This window comes from Vanacampus margaritifer, chromosome 15 (genome assembly GCF_051991255.1).
Source record: "Vanacampus margaritifer isolate UIUO_Vmar chromosome 15, RoL_Vmar_1.0, whole genome shotgun sequence".
Lineage (NCBI taxonomy): Eukaryota > Metazoa > Chordata > Actinopteri > Syngnathiformes > Syngnathidae > Vanacampus > Vanacampus margaritifer.
Genome location: NC_135446.1, coordinates 11,330,032 through 11,350,775, shown reverse-complemented (window position 1 = coordinate 11,350,775; position 20,744 = coordinate 11,330,032). Strand labels below are relative to the sequence as shown.

Genomic DNA, 20,744 nt, shown 5'->3' with positions numbered 1-20,744 from the left:
AATGTGTGTAAAGTGGGTGGTCATTTTGCCAGCTTAATGATCTCACTAAGTGGCACCACCATGTCTCTGCAACTCAGACTACAGAAAAAGGACTGTAGAGTCAGGCACTGGGAAAAAAAAAATCAATCAGTGCATTCCAAGGTTAAGTCATTTCGGTGGGGGGGAAAAAAGCCAAAGATATCATAACATGCTTACGTCAACTCAATATACACACGTTTCATAGAAAATCTATAGTAAATTAGTAATAAGATGCACAAATGGATTTTGTTTTTGCGCTGTAAAAAATATATATTCTGTTGAAGCAGATGCAAGTGAATGCTGGAAGGATGATATCAAGATATCACATACAGTAAATTGTGTTTTGCTAATCTATATAACCTCACTTTTTGAATTGAACTACTAAACAGATGTAATACTGCACTAATAAATGTTTTAGTTGAGTGAATTTAATTTAGGAAAGTTCTCCAAAGATAATACATGAATCTATGAAGGTATAAAATAAATCATTGGTCAAACTTCTACAAATAATCTTTTTCGATGGCTTTTAGATGCAGGGAGATTTTTATTGATATTCTAGATACAGGACATATACTAACCTGATTTATTCATTCAATGAATGTCTGTGTTCTTAGGTATAAACGTTTACTGCAAGAGATGACTGCCAACACAAATCCAGATAACCCGGAGTTTCAACAGCTTTCACGTAAGTGCCTTTCACAATTGTGCTCCTGTCTCACTAATCTTTTTTTTTTCCCCTCGCTGCGTGTCAGGGTCAATATTTTTTATTGTTAAGTGATGAATACTGCACTCTCCATCCCGCCCTCAAGTGGGTTGTGCCAAGGTTTGCACTGACACGTTTCCATGTAATTTCAGGATTTAGATGCTGCATGTATAGCTGCTGTGTTAAATGGTGCACTTTAAAATCCAGGTCACCAATAGGGATGGACAGAATGAATTGCTCAGTCTCATCTGGAGGCGTAATACAATGGCACATAATTGTCACGGGTTGGCGGTGGGGTGAGAGATTGTGGACCAAAATTTTGCTTCATTTATTGTTTTTATCTTATGTCATAAGAATTCCATACAGTTCAGTAGTTTGCCAGTGGCAAACTGTCACGTGTGCTGTGTTACGTGAAGTTGTGTCGAATATTTATGAATGAAGAGCGCTATCTAGTTTTATACTCGAGTAAGTTGTGTTTTACCATTCACGGTCTGTGTTTCCAAATTGGTCGCTATTGTAGAGTGGCGTCTTTTTTCCGACTTCCCAAGTGGAATTTCCGAGTTCAAGGGGGGCGTTACCGTACACACTTCCTGGTTTGAACTCGGAAAAGTCAGACTTCCGACCATCCTCGAATACAGCTTAAATACGCCCAAACTGATTGACTCAACAAGACACACCTGGGTGAGACACAAGTGACTGATGACACACATTGGCCAACACACGGGGAAGGGAAGACCCACACACAGGTAGAGGTGGTTAAATCAACAAAACCCCAACCCCGCAGAACCAAAACATGACACATAATGCTACTCAATAAATGTTTCATAATACTGTAATCGTTTTCTGTTAACTAATTCATCTGTAAAACCTGCAAAAGAGCCCGTGTTCACACTTCAGTACATGTGTTGCCCAAAAAATGAGAATTAATAAGAAATACAAATTAAATTGCACATTAAATAAGAGGCACGTTGAATAAATGCACTTATTTGTGATAATGATCATGGTAAACAAACAAAAGTAATAAAAGTCACATTTCTGTTTTAGTAGTAGTCTAATCAAAGTAGCGAATGTCTTGCACACAGAATTTGGCTTTGAGTTATGGTTAAAAAAAAAAGTTGAAAAAACTAAAGTAAAAAGCACCTTTTCATAAGTAAAGATCACAATTTTGTAGCAACCATTGTGGGTGGGTGGCGGGTTATATAGTTTCCCATGATCTGGACGGGCCTTGAATGCAACACAGATGTTTTTTGTGTGCTAACGTTAGCGTGTTGTTTTCTTGCATGGTTAGCCTGAATATTTCACAAACGCTACAATATGACACGCCTAGACCAGAGGTCGCTTGTTGTTGCAAAAAAACACAATTTTATTTATTTTTTGCGCCACTATTTCTGTGCAATCTGCGTACATGCAAGGAATGCCGGTGTTGGGGGGTAAAAACAACTTACGACTTGGCAGCTCGTAACACGGATCCAATGTCATACGGTGTGATTTTGGTGATTTTGTGACGCTCTGCTGTTTTGGAGGCCTGAGCTGTTGTCTCTGCTTTGGAGTTTTGGGCTTCACTATTTAGCTCTCATGGTGTGGCGCTGCCGTTTCAGGTGGTTTGTATTTTTTTATTTAAAAAAATAAAATAAAATTACAAGTGTTGCCGTAACTTGCCTTCACGCGCTCCTTTGTAATCTGGCGTGAAGCCAAAACAGTTCCATGTTATGGATAACAAATTTCTCTTCGAAACAAACTCGCTTTCAGCCTCCTCAACCCGCTTGTTTTTTTTGGGGGGGGGGGAAGACGCAGGGCGGGGGCAAAGTGTGTGGGCGCAACAGTTGACCACTGATTGTCCGTCATAGGTCACGCACACGCACTCCGGAGACAGTGGCTGAGGGTCAGCAGATACATCATTGTCCTTCAGTTATTGGCAGAAAATGAGCTGATGGTCAAATTGTGCTGAAATGCTTTGCGTCGCTATCAGACAATTTCACAGAAATGACAGATCGTCAGCCCCGCATTTCTTCTAACGATCTAATATCGTCATATTGCCCACCCCTAACGATACTGTGCAAAAAGCCGGAAGGTTTCATTTACGTGGGAGGACATTGTGAGAGAAAAAATAACCGGTATGCATTGTTTACGTTTTTATATTCCGCCCCCGTAAAGAGGTTTCCAATTGCCTTTAGGGATAATGACTACTGCCGCCGATGGTACGGAGGGGAATTACTTCTGCACTGAAAGTAGGTAATAGTCGGTGCGGTGTATATTAACGTCATATTTTTACGCGACGTGCCGACGTCTGGGCCGACGCCACATGGGGTAAGCGTCGGTCACATTTGGCCGATGTCGGATTGGTGTACAGTATATAGGCCTTTACAAGTCACCGCGTGACTGCATTTGTTCCACAGTAATCAAACAAAGAAACCCCACTGAAAACTTTTCATTGCACCAATCAGTCACCAGACAGTCATTCTAAAAGAAAGCCCTCATTATCTTCATTTGGCGAACAAAGACTGCGTTAGCATTCCCTTTCATTCCTCATTTGCTGTTATTGTCACAGCAACGCTTTGGCCAGTGGAGAAATGAAAGCGAGGCAAAGCTCAATGTGAGTGCAAGTTCTGGTTTGATGTGGATTTTGACATAATTAATTGGGAGTGGATCAGAGGCTATTAAGCAGGCCCGATATTAATAAATAAAGTCCTCCAACATCAACACAAATCCCGATAATGACTCATTTCAGTCGTCAAATAAACAGCGAAGTCGACTGAAGTGCGAATATACACAAGGAATTATTTATGTGTATCAATTAAAATCTCATTGCTGATGTGCTGCCTTTGCTTACAAATTAAAACAGCCCGTGACTGTAAGATGAAGGTACATATCTGAAAGTGCTCCACCATCGCCTCTTCCTCTTCTCATTAGTGATCTGTTTTTAAACTCTGCTGCTTTTTTTTTTTTATGGGGGTCGGGTGTGTTTGTGTGTGGGGAGGGGAGGAGGACCTTTCCATCGTCATCCCAATTGTATTGCAAAGGGATTTATTTTCAAAAAGATATTTCTGACAAATCACATTGTATCTGATTAAAGAAACGAGCTCATGCGGTACATTCCAAGAACTTTGTTGTTGTTGTTGTTGTTATTTTCTCTTGTGTTGCTCCGTGTCGTTCTCCCCTGAAGCTTCTCTTTTCTGCGTTGCTTTGCATTCTAGCTCGATTTAATTGTTATAATTGCAGCACTTTGGGAGTTTTTAATTTGCCTGCTTACAATATGACATACCGAAGAACAACTCAAGTGCGGTAACAAGGTACGACCCGAGAAGTGATGCTGAGACTTTGTCGTAAAAGTTTTTTCAGCTCTCGTCCTATGGTCAAACACTGTCTAAATAGTAAAGAAGTGGAATAAGCGCTCCAAGAATTGCAAGATTCCTTCAGCGTGTCTAATAGGCTGGATGTATTATTAATGCCTCGGCCAGATCTCATGTCAAGAATACGGTAATTAGAAGTTGTTGTTTTTCCGAGGCAGCCGGCGTAAAAATATTCCAAGCACGCATAACAAAGGGGAAAAGTCTACACGGATGCCTTGTTTGGTTTACATTGTAATTGTTGTGAAGTTAAGCGAGCCAATTAGGCGGTGATTATTTTAGTAGAGGCACGTCGCCGAGAGGCTCGTGTTCATCCAGACTTTCATTCCTCGGAACAAAAGTTGAAATGTTGCCCTTGAAATTAGGATTCAGCCGTGCGTTTGTTACATCGAATGTGTTAATGATGTTGCTCTAAATGTTTACAGCTATTATCGGGGCTGCGTTGCAGTAATTTCATGGCTTTGTCCTTTTTGATGTATTATTCTTGGTGCAAAGATTTGTTGCTTTTGTTGTAAAAATGAAAAACAGTAGCTTGCAATATTTGAAAGCACATAGGATTAAAGTTATTACGAGGACATTTAATTTGTGGAAATCAAACTGGTAAAGCAGGGTGAAGACATACTGACAATTGGGCCTTTTCTTCAAGATGGTAATTGTTCTTCCTTTAGATAGCGCTTTATCTTCACCATGTGGTGCCCAAAACGCTTTACAATGCCTCACATTCATCCATTCACACACCAATGGTCGATTGCTGCCATGCAGGGCGCTGCCATCTCCACTGAGAGCAAATCAGGGTTCAGTGTCTTGCTCAAGGACACTTGGACATGATCACCAGGGGTGAGGATCAAACCCACAACATCCCGGATGGGAGACGACCACTCTACCACCGAGCCACGCCGCCCATAGATCACCAAAGCCCCGCGTATCAATGTCTTTCAAAGAGCTGCCCGATGTTCTAGGAAATGGTCGAGGCTGAAAATCGTAAATGTTAAATGGTAATCTGTGCAATATTACATATTTGCTTGCGCATGTTGAGCCGTGCCCGTCCTTACTCTCTCACTGTCAAGGAACGAAGAAACCCCTCGCTCTCACAGTTCTTCAAATAAGAAGCAACACATGCGTGCTTCGAGATGTTATTTGTCACCAGTGAAAGTTTACTTGAAATATGACACATAAAACAAAGAAGATTACGACATTCATTGTACAGTATATTATATATATATATATATATACCAGATAATTTCACGTAACATCAGAATGTAAGGTCTGCTTCCTTAATGCTAACATATCATGAGACGTAGACAGGCATATACTGTATAAACAGGCTTCTCATACTTTCTTCAAATATTTTTGATTGAGCCTGTTTCGCTTAAATTTGATTGAAGTGGTCTAAAATAAGGTCTTTAAAAGTCTTTGCCTTTTCTGCTTATGATCCAACTGGAAAACGGATGTTTCTGCTGCTTCTTTTCCTCCATCCCGTGTGGACTTCATCGTTAAAGTAAGTAAAGTCTTCCACACGCAGACGATTGAAGCACTATGTGTGTGTGTTTTTTTGTTTTTTTTTTGCCACAGGGGCGGTGGCTGCAGTGGAAGAGCTGCACCAGCGTATCCAGAACAATACCCGGCGCCACGAGAACCACCTGCAGCTGTGCCGGGTGCAGAAACTGCTGAAGGGGCGAAAGACGAAGGTGTTGGCTGCAGGTTAGGGAGCCTCTGATCACTTATTCTTTTCATCTCGTTCAAGCGGCACCTCAAACTACCCCTCTCCGCATCTATTGCTGTGTCCTGCGGGACTTGGGAGGGGTGCAAGTGTAGATGCAGAAAAGGGAAATTCGCTTAATAAAGATGAATTGTGTACAGTAGGGAAGTCTTTTTATAGCTGATAATCAGTGCAACTTTCTCGGTCCGACGTGGTTTGAATGCTTTTCCTTTTCGCTCAACTTCCCTCTTGCTTAATTATTTCCCCTCTTCCGTTGTGGTTCCCTCTCTACTTGTGGAGCGGTGGCCCTTTTCTTCCCGCCTCCTGTTGTTGGTCCCCGGGGACTCCGTCCTCCTTGTTGCTCCGCTCGCCCTGCCAATCTCCCCCGGGACCAATTAGAGCCAAGTCTCATCTTGCGGACTCACTGATAAAAAGGCAGCCAAAGTGTGTGTGTTTTCTAGATATGGGTAATGCATGTATGCGCCAAGCCGTGTGTGTGTGTGTGTGTGTGTGTGAAGGGTGAGTTTGTTTTATTGGTATTACTGTTTTTTTTCCTCTCTGTTTGTGCTGGTGCAAGCGTGCAATAGCAGCGGCATTTCTCTAATGCCGATGTGGGAAGTTTCAAAAGCTCCTTTCATTCAAGTTCTCAGACCCCTCACAACTCCACCGCCTTTCCAGCCAATAAACCCCCGGTCCCACCAGGCCAACTTCAGAGCAGCCGCGGCCTCACACCGACCCATTTTGCTTCCCACCGCAACAGCATCGCCATCTTATGTAGGGGGTGGCGGGGGGAGTAAAGCAAACCTCTGCCTTTTACAGATGAGATGCATCAGGCCCCTCAAACATATTAAGTAGCTCTGTAGGAGATTTGTGTGTGTGTGTGCGTGTGTGTGTGTTTAGCCACAGTGAGACACAAAGCCTGAATCAATGGGACATCGATACAGGAGACAGACATCCCATTTTCCTCGGAGACTACCGATTTATGTCTGCCTCCTGGTCCTTTCAATTTACAACAAAGATATTTCACATTTGTCATTTTATCTCAGGTGTCCCTTGAGAAAATTATTCGTGTGGCATAATAACATCACAGCCGTTTAAATAAAGGCATCGTTTGAAGAGGTGTTGAGAAACATCAAAATATAACGGACTGTAAGACGCAGTTTTTTTTTTAGAGTTTGGCTGGACCTGCGACTTATACTCAGGTGCGACTTGTATGTACAGTATTAAAATTAGAGCTCGGACTGGCACCCAAAATCCCTGTTCCCTAATTGTGTAGTAGCAGTTCTCCTCAACAAAGATTTATAGCACCAGAAAGCGCAATAACCGACCAAGATTCTATCTTTGGCCACAATTTGGCTTGGCATTCTGGTTAAGGTAAGCCATTTTAAACTAAAAAGAACGTATTTTCTGTATCTAGATATTTCTTCCAATCGGATCTCATTTACTGCCGTCAACATGTGATATATTCGGAAATTCACTCTGACGCCCTGACACCGTTCAGAGGACCAAATCCACTAAGAATGCACTGCGTCCACTGATATCGCCATCAATGGCTTTTCATTTGAACCCGCAGTTTGCGCTCTCCTAATGTCCTATTCACAAAGGATATTGCAGTCATTATATAACGACACGGCCACAAAGTTTGGCAGTTGAATCTGGTTTGCACCTGACTTAACACACATGGCAATGCTGAGAATAATATCAGTTGAGAGACAGCTGAAATGATCCGAAAGTGAGCTTGGACCGAGGAGGGGCAAAAGCGGGACTGTCAGAAAACAGTGTATGGACATAAGCGGTTTCCTCGTTAAGCGCCATAAAGCTGTAGTGAGCCGAGAGGAATACAGCGTCATTCATTTATTTATTTAATGTCATCAAATACAAATGCAAAGGTATCAAGCAAAATAAAGTGTACCCCCACCCCCAGTTGCTTCTGATGCTGCGTCATCAGTACGTGAATGAGTAGTTAAAATGTAAAGCGCTTTGAGGGCCTAGTAAGTTGAAAAAGCGCTATATAAATTAAGTACTATCATCACCATCATCTGATGTGCAGATGATGCAGAGAATCGTCATACCATTTGATGTAGTCAAATCTGGCATATAACCAATTTTAAAACTGTGTGAATAGTGTTAGCTCAAAATTCAGCTTGAAATCATATTCCTATCACTGCACTTTAGTAACCAGATGAAAAATAAGCATAGGTTACATTGATACTGTACAGTTAGGAAACTTGGCTTTTTAGAACTTGATAAACCAAGTTACTTAAATATATGCCCAGTTAAGGCCAAATCTGACCTGTCCTCATTCTGTCACATCTCTACAGTACAGAAGAACAGGACCCTTTGTAGATGAACCTTTTATTTCCTGCCCCACCTTTCCCTAGCCCCCCACCACGGCCTTGCCCAAAAGACTTTGTAGTGGAGCCGAGGTGCTCTTTGACAAGGAACACTGAAAAGCCTTTACATGGAGAGGAGTGCTCGGCACCTCCTGCTCTTTGAACCCTCTGCTGCCTCAAAGCCCCGCGGATGGTCAGATGCTGGCAGGGAGTCTGAGAAGTACTTGGTCCACTTCTTGCAGTGTTGCCAATTTCTCAGAACCTTGTCAACATTTTCTGTCAAGGTACAGGTGATTTAAAAAAAAAAAACAACAACAGTTTGTTGATTTGAATATATGGAATTTAACTTGACGTCTTTGAAGTGCATCCGTTTCAGTACGCTGGACACAAGCAGCTTTCCGATGCTTGAGCAAACATGCAACACATTACTGCTCAAGCATGAATTAGAAGACATGGCATGTTCCGCTATTCCATTACGACGCCTCCACTTGATTTATTTCGAAAACTAACGGCGGTCTTCACAAGCTGCAAGAAGAAACGGCACCTGCCAGCATTTGCAGTCATTTTCAAGCCGCTGATGTGTAACTTTCGCAATTATAGACTTAGCATGGTTAGTCATCTTTAATTGGAACTTCACTTTTTGTGTACTCATTTCATACAGCTTTGGGAGAAAAAGAAAATAAGACAGCACTCTTTAGTTAAAAAGTTTAAAATAATGACTTTTTTTCAAATTCTATAATCTACTAAATAACTCCGAAATCATCTTCAAATATTTCTCTGTGATTTCTTTCCGTTCTAGCCTCCCCAAAAAGCATGTCTGTGTTTTTAATGAGGAAAACAATACAATATGTAACTTGATGAAAAAATAATAAGAATTAAAAACTTAATGCATTATGATGTAATACTTAATTTCAATTTGTTTTGCTGCTCCTTCTCTGTTTACTCGTTTTGCTAATTTGATCACATTATGTCCTGTATTAATTACATACCATCAAAGGGAACCTAATTGGCCCCTACAAAGTGATTATTTGTAACGTTTAAAAGAACGGTTGTCAACCACTGCTTTAGCAACTTGAGAATCTCCTATCTCCAGACTGTTTTTCCATGTGACACCCATGGCATTTTAAAAGCAATTTGACCCCTGCACTTCATCTCAACAGGCTTGTCTGTAGCGGAAAATGTCTACGGTGAGCCCGAAAGGCACGGCTCGGGCCACCCAGGCTAGTTGCAATCACAGGCGGCTAACTGGGGTAATTACAAAAAAAATACCCCGGACCCATGTTTGAATGTTCATCTTTATCTATCCAAATGTCAGCCTGTTGCTTATTAGCTGTGGTCATGGCTCTGCCAATCAAAGAGATGAGCAGCAGCTACACATGTATAGGCCTGTACCTCCCGCGGTGCCTGTCTTTAGATTTCATGTCATCTTCTTGGTTTTTATGTCAGCTTGACCTACAGGAGTCTAATTAATTTTGTTGTCCAACTGCTGTCGTTGAATGCAAAAGAGATGGCACTAATTACCGCTTCTCTCCATCTTTCAGTGTATTCCATAATTGCACAATAGACCGAGAATAGCTGAAAAAGGTAAAACCACTTTTATTTAGATTCTCTTGACAGGCGACTGAGCACTTCAGTTATGGAACTACTCAAAAGACACAATACGCACAAAATGAAATATTAAGCATTTCTTTTGTTCATTGCAGGAAATTCCTTGCATAGTCGCAGTTGGCATTTATCTATTGAACTTTTTGTTGTTGAAAATATTCTGTGATTTGCTGGAGAAACTCCCCTATTCACTGTTTTTACAAGTATTGCTATGGTACCATCTTATAGCATCTTAGTACCAAGGAAATACTGTACAGTATATTGAAGTGAGTTGAGGAGCTTCATGTTGCCGTCATTTTTGTAGCATCATGTCACTGACTTGCGTAATGCATGCACACATTCTCAATCAAGTCAATTTGAGGAAGAACTCAAACGTGTTAGTTCCCCTTGATCTGGCTAATAGCATAGGTCTTAAAGGCAAACATGCCTAATTAAAATTAAACTGTTCTAATAAATCTAACCACCAGAGGGTGCTGGAACTGCACACATGGATACAACCTCACCTATTTAACAGATGTGCTGCTTTTAATACCGTGACATGACGACTACGATGTTATGCCAATTTAGTATTGCGATATTGCTGTTATTGTTACATCCCATAACAGCAAATTAACATCTATCTTAATGTTCTAGGGTTTTTGAATCACTGGTTAGTCTTTATGAATCATGATTAAACTAGTCCTCAAATATGTTGACTAAATGTATTCAACACAATGTCACAAGTGCTTAAGCAGAACTCACGTCAACAGGTGCGCTGAAGGTTGTTGTTTTTTGGCACAGTGGGACACAAGCTCACATTGTGGCCCGCGCCGCCTTAGGGCAAAAACATCCACTGACTGTCCAAACTCATCTCACTTGCAACATTTCCTTTTCCTACTGCTACAGAAAGACACCTTTACAGACCACTTCTCTATCTGTATTTATATATGTAACTTAAAGAAGACAATTTGCATGTGTCTCTTCTGCAGGGAGGTGGTACATCCGTGAAGGCTGGCTGAAGGTGGTCCCTTCCAAAGGAGCAGACGTGAAGCCCAAGATGTTTTTCCTGTTTTCCGACATGCTTCTAGAGGCTAAACGATGCAGTTCCTTGCATCCCACCGACAGTGAGAAGTTTGCAGGCCAGCACGCCTATCCCCTGCGAGAGTGCGCCGTGGAAAAGGTGTTCGGCAACACCAAGGGCAAAGGAGGCCTCCTCAGTGTGAGTTTGGGCCTCATTCCATTTTTTATTGCGCTTGATTATATGATTATGTGCCACGTCACAGCAAATGCAAGTGCTTGCATCTGATTTTATACCTATTTTATTAAGACCTAAGTAATTCATAGCAGTCGAATGAATATAACCAAGTGTTTTTTACTTATCTCTAAACAAATAATGGGTTAATTTTGCAGTACGTTGCATGTTGGTAATTGGCTGATGTGCCAATCTGTGAGAGCCACAATTCTGACTAATTTCACAGTATTGCTTTTTAAGTTTTTTTTTTGTTTGGTTTTTGATATTTTATCTATTATATAATAATAATAATCAATGAGCAAACATTAAAAATGTAGACTGCTACGCCCATCGAACACCGAGCGACCCTTGCACATATAACCAACTCGTTAATGGAAAATGATCGCCTTATTCATAGTGACAGAGACTCTCCACGCTTGGCTTTTTATCCAAGGGTACATGAGAAATTTGAAATATAGTTAAGTATTGTAAAACACAGTAGTGGACAAATTTGAACTGATAATAATAATAGGAATGCATTATATTTAGAGGTGCCTTTCTTGGCACTCAAGGACACCGTACACTAGTACAGTATGTTGAGAGAAGAAGAAAAAACTGTATACAAATTTAAATTTTCCAATGAATGCAATGTAAAAATGTTGCAGCAGGTGTGGCGACATCTGCTTATTGACTCAAGTAACACATGAGTGAGCCCTAAGCACAAGCGTTATTCCTTTTTGGACGCATGCTACATGTTTGATTCGTCGCTAAAGTCTTTGACAGTTGCCACGGTTTGATGATGTCACATGAAGTTCAACAGACATTTAGAGTGGCAGTTACTTCCGCCTCCTTTAGTCTCCCTTCAAACCCCCCAAAAGTTCAACTTTTAATGTTTCTCTCCCTTTGGTCTGATCTGTCTCGCAGGTCTCAGCGCAGCTGCCTGCTGACAAATTACGTCTAAATGATGTAGTCGCTGTCATGAAACATTCAACGGAACGAGTCGCGCGTCATTGAGCGAGCAACCAAAGCGTTTATGCGGCAAGTGTTTCCTGCCAATGCTGCGCGGTATCAATATTCATTTCGGTTGATACGCCGTCTCGGAGAGCGCTTTATGTTCTGCTGCTAATGTGCGTCGCTCTGATACATAAGCAACTGTGCCGTGCTTTGATTGCGCTAACCCTAACCCTGCTAGCAAGTTTTATTTTTTTTGGGGGGGGGGGGGGTATTATTAATAATAATAATAAAAACAACAACAATTGAAAGGTTTTTTTTATTACTTGGTGTATAGTCACTGATGAACATTTAAGACGTGTAAAAAGACTGCTAAGCAGAATAAGGGTAATTTGACAGTGATAGTGAAAGAAGATGAATGGAATGGAAGACATAAAGGTGAGTTGAAAATAGTTTATTTGTGAAGAGACTTGCCTCCCAAGCAGGCAGAGTAATTCATTTCTGCTTGTTCATTGGCTACAGTCATTTTTGCCGTTAACCCAGCACCATGGAATTTAATTTAAGGCAATTTAAAAAAAAAATAAAAAAATCTAAACATTACAATTTATAATGATAATCTTTTTTAGAATGAAGTCATACATTCTTATCTTAATAGCATGGTGATTTTTTTTTAACGTTTTAGGATAACAAAGAAAAACACATCAAATTCACTAATCAAGAGCCCATTTGACTCGATTCAATCTTTGTAGATTACCATGACCTATCTATAACTATCTACACAGACATAAAGAGAAAACACAATTTTATAGCAAGCACATTGCTATTTTTATTGATATTGGGACTTAGACTATTATACTACTGGGCTAGTGATACTGAGATATTTTCAAGATTGAATTTACATTTTCAAGAAAAACAAATATTTTTGAGAAAAAAACAAATATGTACTATACTTCAATACTTTGCAGATTAAAGATTAAATTATTATTTTTAAATAATCTAGAGGAGAGAAAAAAATATTTTTGAGGGAAAAAAGTTTTTTTTTTTGATTAAAATTACTGGTATATATTTTCACAAAAATAATCTGATATTTTAGAGAAAAAAGTCAAATTTTCCAGAATATTTTTTTTTTTTTAAGAATTATTCATATATTTTGTTAAAGGGGAGGAAGTTACATATTTTCGGGATTTAAGTTGTATATTTTGGTGTATAAAAGTATTGTTATTTTTTAGATAAAGTTATACTATACACTTGTAAAAATATGGCTTACTTTAAAAATGTGTAACTTTATACTTTTAAGATGATGACTTTTCAGTTTGGATCCCATACTGTCCTCTTAAAAAGTAAAAACATTGTAATTGATTTTGGTTGCACCACAATACTGCATTGATAAGATATGACTTTGCATTTTGTGTTCACTTTGTCAAACAACTTTTAATTTATTCTAACAAATAGTCTCAGCCTGTGTGGAAAAGGACATTTTATAATAAATGTCACTAAAGCAAAATCATAATATTAGGCATGGGTGGACATAATCACAATTATTACTCGAAGTCGTTTAGCCTTCCAAGTGAAAATTAATTTAAAAAATGTAGCTGAAATGAGTGCATGCATTCTTTGGAGTGTGTTAAGAGCCGAGCAACGCAGTGATGGCAGTGGACTTGTGAGATAATCTCTCAGTTGCTGGATCAGATTAGTGGCCAGATCCATCTCTTCCGGCCCTCCAGTAAATACATCTTCCTCCAGCCTTGTCGCTGCTTTCCGCCAGCCGGCCCGCACGTTATCTAATGGCAGAAATGGCATTTCATTAGCCTCTTATCCCATCGAGGCCTGAATGCATACTCAATAGCATTACCCGTAATTTCTCATAAGGACACATTATTGATCCCGGCCACTACCTGAGCTAAAGGGGGAAAAAAAAGGTCTGTCAGCACTCCAGGGCCCTCCTCATCCGGTGCCATGAAGAATTAAAGCTAAATTAAATTTGACAGCTGTAAATGCCATGGCAATCTATATGCAAAGTTTGTGAGTCCCAAAAAAAAAAATCACTTTTATTAAAATGTATTGTATTCACCCCCCCTCCATCAGGGTTGTTTGTTTTGCAGCTCACCCTTAGTTTTTCCCCTTCAACTTCCTTTTTCTCCCCTCGCTGCTGGAATATTTTCCCACATCCCCGACACATTCTCTTTGATGTATAAATAATCAAGCGAAATTATGTGCGCCGCGCTCTGTCGTCCTTATTATACAAAGTAATTTCTACCTAAGAGGGTCAGATTTCCTGACAAATCCCTAATTACTGCACTGCAAAAAGAAGAGCAATCTACTTATGCGTGAATCGAGTGCCTCGTCTCACGCACCGCTCAATTCAGCGTCTTTAATTAGATAGATGAAGGAACCTTTTTTTTTCTATCTTAATCTATTAAATGTATAATAAGAGAACATCCAGCTGTTTAAAAAAAAAAAAAAGAAGTTGGATAAGCTTATAAGTTCATTCTAAATACTCATGAAAAGGTTCAATATCGCCACCAAACAAACTAGTTCCTACGTCTGAAACGTCTGCAGCTTCAGGTAAATGTAAAAGGTCATTTAATATAGAGAAGGCCTGATTTTGAGCCTGTCTAATAGGTTTGCTCTTAAACTCTTTAAGAATTGTTTGGCAGTTGACTTTCATGCTGTTAGCAATAAATTGATGAACTCAATACTTAAATAATAGATGGATGGCTGATAGATGTGATAAACTGCTATGGAGATGTGAGTTTTCCTGTATGGTCAACAGGCAAGGGTAGTGATATTTACTGTTATGGCCTGCCTCCTACTGTTTATACACTGTTATTACAGTTATACAGGAGTTTCAATGATGTTTGTGAAAAAACTGACATTTTAATATACAACTCTGGGCAAAATTAACAAACCAGTGCAAAATGATCAATCTCTTAGCTTTTACTAATGTTATCTAAGTTTCAGTAAAATTAACATTTGTTGTATAGAATTCAACCCACATGTTCCGTTTCCTCTTCCAGCTGACTTTTCCCAAAGCCAAACTCCTGCTAATGTCAAGCAACCAGGAGGATTTTAACGATTGGTATGCAAGCCTATCTGCTGCAGTCAGGTATGTACCAGCTGCGACATAATTGCCGAAGAACATTAATGCCGCTTCTGTTCAAAAGGTGTCCGAACACAATACAATACAATGCAGGTCACTTTGTGTGTTTTTAAAATGTTACATAAACAACCGTATTATTCAACACAAGCGAACCAGCCTCGCATGAGACTCATCAGTAACATTAGCTAGTAGCCTAGCGCTATTGCAAACTGATGTGACATCACACATGAGCACTCTAGCACTTTACACCTACGGTATAGTTGATTCAACTCACCTTTTGGCATCCACACACAAATTCTCAATGTAGTGGGGTCACGTTCAGTGAACCATGATACAGCGAGGGAAGACCGTAAAACTAAAACGGCGCAATGTATGCCCAGAACCTGTCTGACTCTCAGACTAGCATTGATCAGCAGGACCTCGGGACTTCCACCCGGGCCGCTCATCTCTGGAGGAAGGTCCCTGAACTGAGCATAGGCCAGCTATACTATAAGGACCCCTCCGACCCTGCCGTGCCAGGCCCCTGGTGCTAATTAGTTTATCCCGTTGTCGGGGAGGCTGTCAAAGCCGCTCGGACCACCCGGCGGACGAGCCAATCTACAGGCTCTAAACTCCGGGGAGCGTAATTAGCTGTAGCGCAGGACCAAGTGGAGGACGGGGCCGAGAGGAGCAGAGGTCAGCAGCGCTCACACCACTGGGGAGGTCCGTCGGGTGTGTGCGCGTGTCCACACACGGCTAAATTATTGATTTCCAGAAGACTTCACAATGCTTGACTGACATCCCTGAATCGGAGTCTTTTTTTTCTCCCCTGCCTCTATTATTTTTAATGACAAAATTACCCGGCCCATCGTGGAGTCATCTTTATTATCCGACCGCTTTTTTCACGACATTGTTTTTTATAGATACATGCTCTTCACACAGCTAGCAGACAGGGGACTTAATTAGTGACTAGATCAATGCGCGGTGGCACTAAATGAAGGATGAGCTCTGCTAAGGCCCGACCACCAGGGATGTGGTGGATGCTAAACACCATTGAACCCTTACTTACCTTTTCATTTGCAGCTATAAGCCTTTCCGCCTCACTTTGTCGCCCTGCTTGTGTGTTCCACATTTTGTTAGCATTAAAAAACATGCAAAGCCAACTCGCCATACTAAGTGCGATTATACTGTTTTTTTTGCAGGAAGCTGCAGCCCAGGTCGACTGTTCTCCTTCAGCGAGAGGATTTGAACCAGGACACTGTCGGCTCGGCTCCTGACGGCCACAATTTACCAAGCAGCAGCAACGCCAACAGGAAGAGGAACATGGTAACGAGAAAAAAAAGATAGGATTTCACGTTTTACCCATAAGAATGAATGCCCGCACAAAAAAAAAAATTGTAACATTTTTTTTTTTAATTTTTTTATTTTTAGAAAAAGAGCACTGTATTTATTTTATTTTATTTTATATATTTTTTTATTATTATTATTATTATTATTATTATTTTCCTGGAGAAAAGAGCACTGTATTTAGTAGTTAAATATTCAACACAAAGGAGCCAACTTCACATGAGGCTCATCAATTAGTACGATTAGCTTGCATGCTAGCAGTAAGTGATGTGACATCTTACAAGTAAATAAATAGAAACAATACAACACCAGCTACTAGTAGCTTTTTACATTAATGTGAATCCATTATTAAAGACCATTGCAGTTACGACCCTTATTTCCTCCAGCCGTATTTAGCGTGATTTTAAGTATGTGCTCCAGTCAAGTTAGTGGAGATTGAATCGTTTTTTAGGACTGACCTGAGCTTTCTCCCCTTCTAATGCAAGGTGAACAACGAGCTTGGTGAGCTTGCTCAGAGACCAGCAGCCATTGAGTGGGAAAGTAGCGCCCCCAAAAGGATGAAACAGTCCACTTCAGAGCACAGGTGCTTTCATCCTTTCATTGTTTCAACCAGTTAGCTGTCAGCATGGTTCAATTCAATCCATCCATCCTTTTTTTTTTTTGTGGCTCATTTAAGCGTTATGCTCTCTATATAACATTGTAAGCCTGTTATTTACTATTTGTTTGCATCCAACAGTTCAGAGGCATCCACGTCAAGCTGTGTTATCCTCTGAGAGACGTCTTTCCCAAATCCGGATGGAATTCCATGTGTGTGCGTGCGTGCAAGTAAGCATGTGACGACATGGGATCATATAGTGACGGTCTGAGAGTTTCACTTCAGACTTTTACGCTGACTCCAAGACCAACACGTTTTTATTATTTTACGCTTTTTGAGCAACTTAAGCTTTGAGTTTCCCTTTTCTTGTGCAATACAAACTACTATCTCATCGCTGCTTTGTAAACCAAATATGATATTATATTGCTGCTTAATTAACAGTTCATTTTAAAAGGACGCGATAGGTCACTTGCACTCCATTGTTATTGTCACATATTTACACCCAAAGCCAGTTGCATTCATATATATTTCCTTTTATGTTTTTCTACGTACGTGTGTATTCTATTTTATCCTTATGTAAGCAAATGTGCACTTCTGTTTGATTCAGAAAATGCCATATTGATCAACGGTAATTTGGGAGTTTTTAAGATGAATTGATTCATATCATGGTGATTCCAATACTATTAAGATGATCAAACCAATCACAAATTGCATCTAGAAATGGCTATCACTTCCCAATAAAAAAATAAATAAAATAAAAATACATTGTTGAACCTTTTTTCACCCTGCAGCAATCAGATATGTCCACTAGATGGAGACAAAATCGTGGACATAGTCTAGTTCTGAATGTGGCTGTAAATAGAAGCTCTTTACATAAACAAATTAGGGACGTAAGACAATCTAACGTGTGGCTGTTCTAGGTTCAAGTGGAAAATTGACGTTTTGATTGTCTGTGCACAAATAGCTGGTGCCTGTCCATCCAATAAGTACAACATTAGTTACCTCCCTATTTTATTATGATAACAATCGTTGTCATTATTTCAACAGAGCTCATTTCCCAATACAGTATGAGTGTTCGGGACAGAGCCCTGTTGCCTAATGTCTATAGATGCCACAAGGTGGCGACAAAGCACTATTTTTTTTGTCGAGGTCAGGCTCCTCAACTCACGTCCACATAGTTGCTTGGCACCAAGATGCCACCAGATGGCGCCACACCTTGGCGCGAGTACAAAAGCTCACCTCACATTAATAGTTTTTAAGACAAAAAAAAAATTTAGCCTTGCATTTTGACATGTGATTTTTTTAAAAAAAAATTTGCTTGCTTTTCGAATCATAGATGCATGAAATTGTTCTGCATCATGTTTTATTTATTTAACAACCACAAATGAACCACCCTTTCCTGGATGAATGGTCAAGGAGAAACGCCCCTATTAGCGTCTCAGCTGCACCCCCCTTGCCCCCGCCTCTCATTCTCCTCCACCCAACCCACGTCTCCCTTGGTGCTCCACTTGCCCAGTGGACTCAACTCTCAAGCAGACTTCAACGCTTTTGTTTTCCGCCCCTCGTTTCTTAAAGCATGCTTTTCATTCCTGGAGCTTTTTTTTTTTGAGGAGAACATGAACGAGATCAAGATTGCCGTGCTTGGAAGTGAAGGAGTCGGAAAGTCAGGTAAGAGGATTGCAATTTAGGCCAGTGGAGATACAGTACAGGGGGTCCTCGGTTTACGACGGATGGGAGATATAACCTGAATTTGTATTAGGTAGCCAAAAGTAACAATAGGACATGCATGTCAAACAGCACTTCTTGTGCTGTGCGATGACATATTTGAACCTCAAAATGTACGTTGGGACTGAGGACCCTCAAAAATGAAATCAAATTCTAATCAATTTCTATGAAGTAACACTTGTTTTTTTTTCTGCAGCCCTCATCGTCCGGTTCTTCACTAAGCGCTTTATTGGAGAATATGCATCATCTTCAGGTAATTAAAAAATGTATTCAATCAATTAATGCACCATGTGTCTAATTTTAATTTGGAATGAAGTGTCCACCACTTTTGACCGAAAAATAATTTTCACTCATGGGCGCAGCACTTCATACTCAATCAATTCGCGTGCAGATCCGTGCACGTGGTACATGCTACGGACATGTTGCTACACACAAATATACAAGTATGTGCTGCTTATCAGAGGCTGAAATAAAATATATTGCACAATAAATTTGACACAGTTCTTTAATAGAATATGCAATGTAAAATACAACTGAACCGTACTTAGGCGGTGATTCTTTCATGTACCACTAGAGGGAGTCGGCATACCACCACACTTTGACGATTGCTGACTTTTTCCTTTAAACAGAATGCATATACCGAAAGCGTCTGACTCTGGATGGAAGGCAGATGAATCTGGAGCTGTACGAGCCATGCTCCCAGGTCAGGATAGTCAACATTGTTATAAAAACACGTATGCAGAGACTAATTTGTATGTCTTTTTCAGTCCTTTCAGGGTAAATTAACGCCCAATGAGCAGATTCACTGGGCCGACGGTTTCATTGTTGTCTACGACATTAGCGACCGCTCGTCCTTTCTTGCTGCTAGAAGGGTAGTGAAACTCATCAGGGAGCACCGCTTGGGATCGGCCAAAAGGTGTATTCCTCAAAAGTACTCTGGAAAAATATTTTATGCTACATGGCGGCACCAGACTTTAATAATAAAAGCAGCATTCACATTATCATTATTATAATAATGTTTATGTAAAGATTATTATTCAAAAAAAATGAAAATATACATTTTAATTGATCTTTTTAAGAAGAAAAGGTGGGTTAATCAAAATGTGATTTATTAATTTATTTATTAATTAATATTTTCAGGGATGCTGAGTCGCTTATATTTCTGGTGGGCAACAAGCATGACTTGTGCCACATGCGAGAGGTGCGCTGCGAAGAAGGCCAGCACCTGGCGGCCGAGTTCCACTGCCAGTTCCACGAGCTGTCGGCTGCCGAGCACTACCAGGAGGTGGTGCTCATATTTTCCAAGGCGGTGCAGAGCGCCGGCGTGGGCGGCAAGGCCAAGGAGCGCAGAAGACGCCCGAGCGGTTCCAGGTCCATGGCCAAACTCATCAACAACGTTTTTGGCAAGAGGAGGAAATCAGTGTGAGGCGGTAAAACAAAAGGATGGCTGTCAACCAAGACCTCAGTAGCGGTATCGTTTACGTTTAACTAGCATTGATGTGTATGTTTGTTTGAACGTGGTACAGTGAATCCATGGTTTATCATGGGGAATATGTCCCAGGCGAACCTGCAATAGAGGAAAAACTGTGCTATATAGAGACCCCCACCAAAAAAAAAACACATTTTAAGCACATTTAAACTTATTAAAACATACTTTTTGAAATCATACGTCGTGCTTGTTTTTACTCTCTCGCGATCAAGAAATGGGAAATGATCTCATGACATCACTTTGAGGGAAAAAAAGACTCGTTTGCTTCGTTCTTTAGAGGCAAAGCTCACGGTTGAAGTCACAAAACCAAGAGAAGAATTCACTTTGTGTAAACGACAAATGTTCAACCTAGCACTTTCACTTCTAACTAATGGAAATCTACTAGCTTGATGCTAACGTTATACAAAATGGAAATTAGCATAATTGTTTGATAAACCTTTAAACAACTGCTATTTTAACATACATGGAGCAGCAACACCAATAACAAATGTCCACTAGCTTAATGCTAACATACCTACAATGCAAATAGTTCACTGAGATTAGCATTGATGCTATATTATCATTAAGATTTAAACAACAGCTACTTTAACACAGATGGAGCAACAATACTTAATGTTAACATTTTATGTGAAACGTAATTGTC

General features: G+C 40.3%; 2 protein-coding genes across 2 annotated transcripts in view; both read left to right on the top strand.

Moving 5' to 3' along the window:
• arhgef39 (Rho guanine nucleotide exchange factor (GEF) 39) overlaps positions 1 to 17,650 on the top strand; it is a 30,744-nt gene extending 13,094 nt beyond the window's left edge. Inside the window, exons 6-12 of the mRNA XM_077545084.1 lie at positions 633 to 703; positions 5,641 to 5,769; positions 10,674 to 10,903; positions 14,884 to 14,972; positions 16,148 to 16,271; positions 16,778 to 16,875; positions 17,029 to 17,650. Of these exons, the coding sequence (XP_077401210.1) occupies positions 633 to 703; positions 5,641 to 5,769; positions 10,674 to 10,903; positions 14,884 to 14,972; positions 16,148 to 16,271; positions 16,778 to 16,875; positions 17,029 to 17,065 (778 nt within the window). The 3' untranslated portion in view covers positions 17,066 to 17,650. The remainder of the gene's footprint in view (positions 1 to 632; positions 704 to 5,640; positions 5,770 to 10,673; positions 10,904 to 14,883; positions 14,973 to 16,147; positions 16,272 to 16,777; positions 16,876 to 17,028) is intronic.
• Positions 17,651 to 18,305: 655 nt separating this feature from the next.
• On the top strand, positions 18,306 to 20,280 carry rergla (RERG/RAS-like a). Its single transcript, XM_077543358.1, has 5 exons — positions 18,306 to 18,555; positions 18,809 to 18,865; positions 19,242 to 19,315; positions 19,380 to 19,528; positions 19,753 to 20,280. Exons 1-5 carry the CDS (start codon positions 18,504 to 18,506, stop codon positions 20,036 to 20,038), a joined length of 618 nt encoding a protein of 205 aa, XP_077399484.1. The 5' UTR covers positions 18,306 to 18,503; the 3' UTR covers positions 20,039 to 20,280.
• The last annotated feature ends 464 nt before the right edge of the window (positions 20,281 to 20,744 follow it).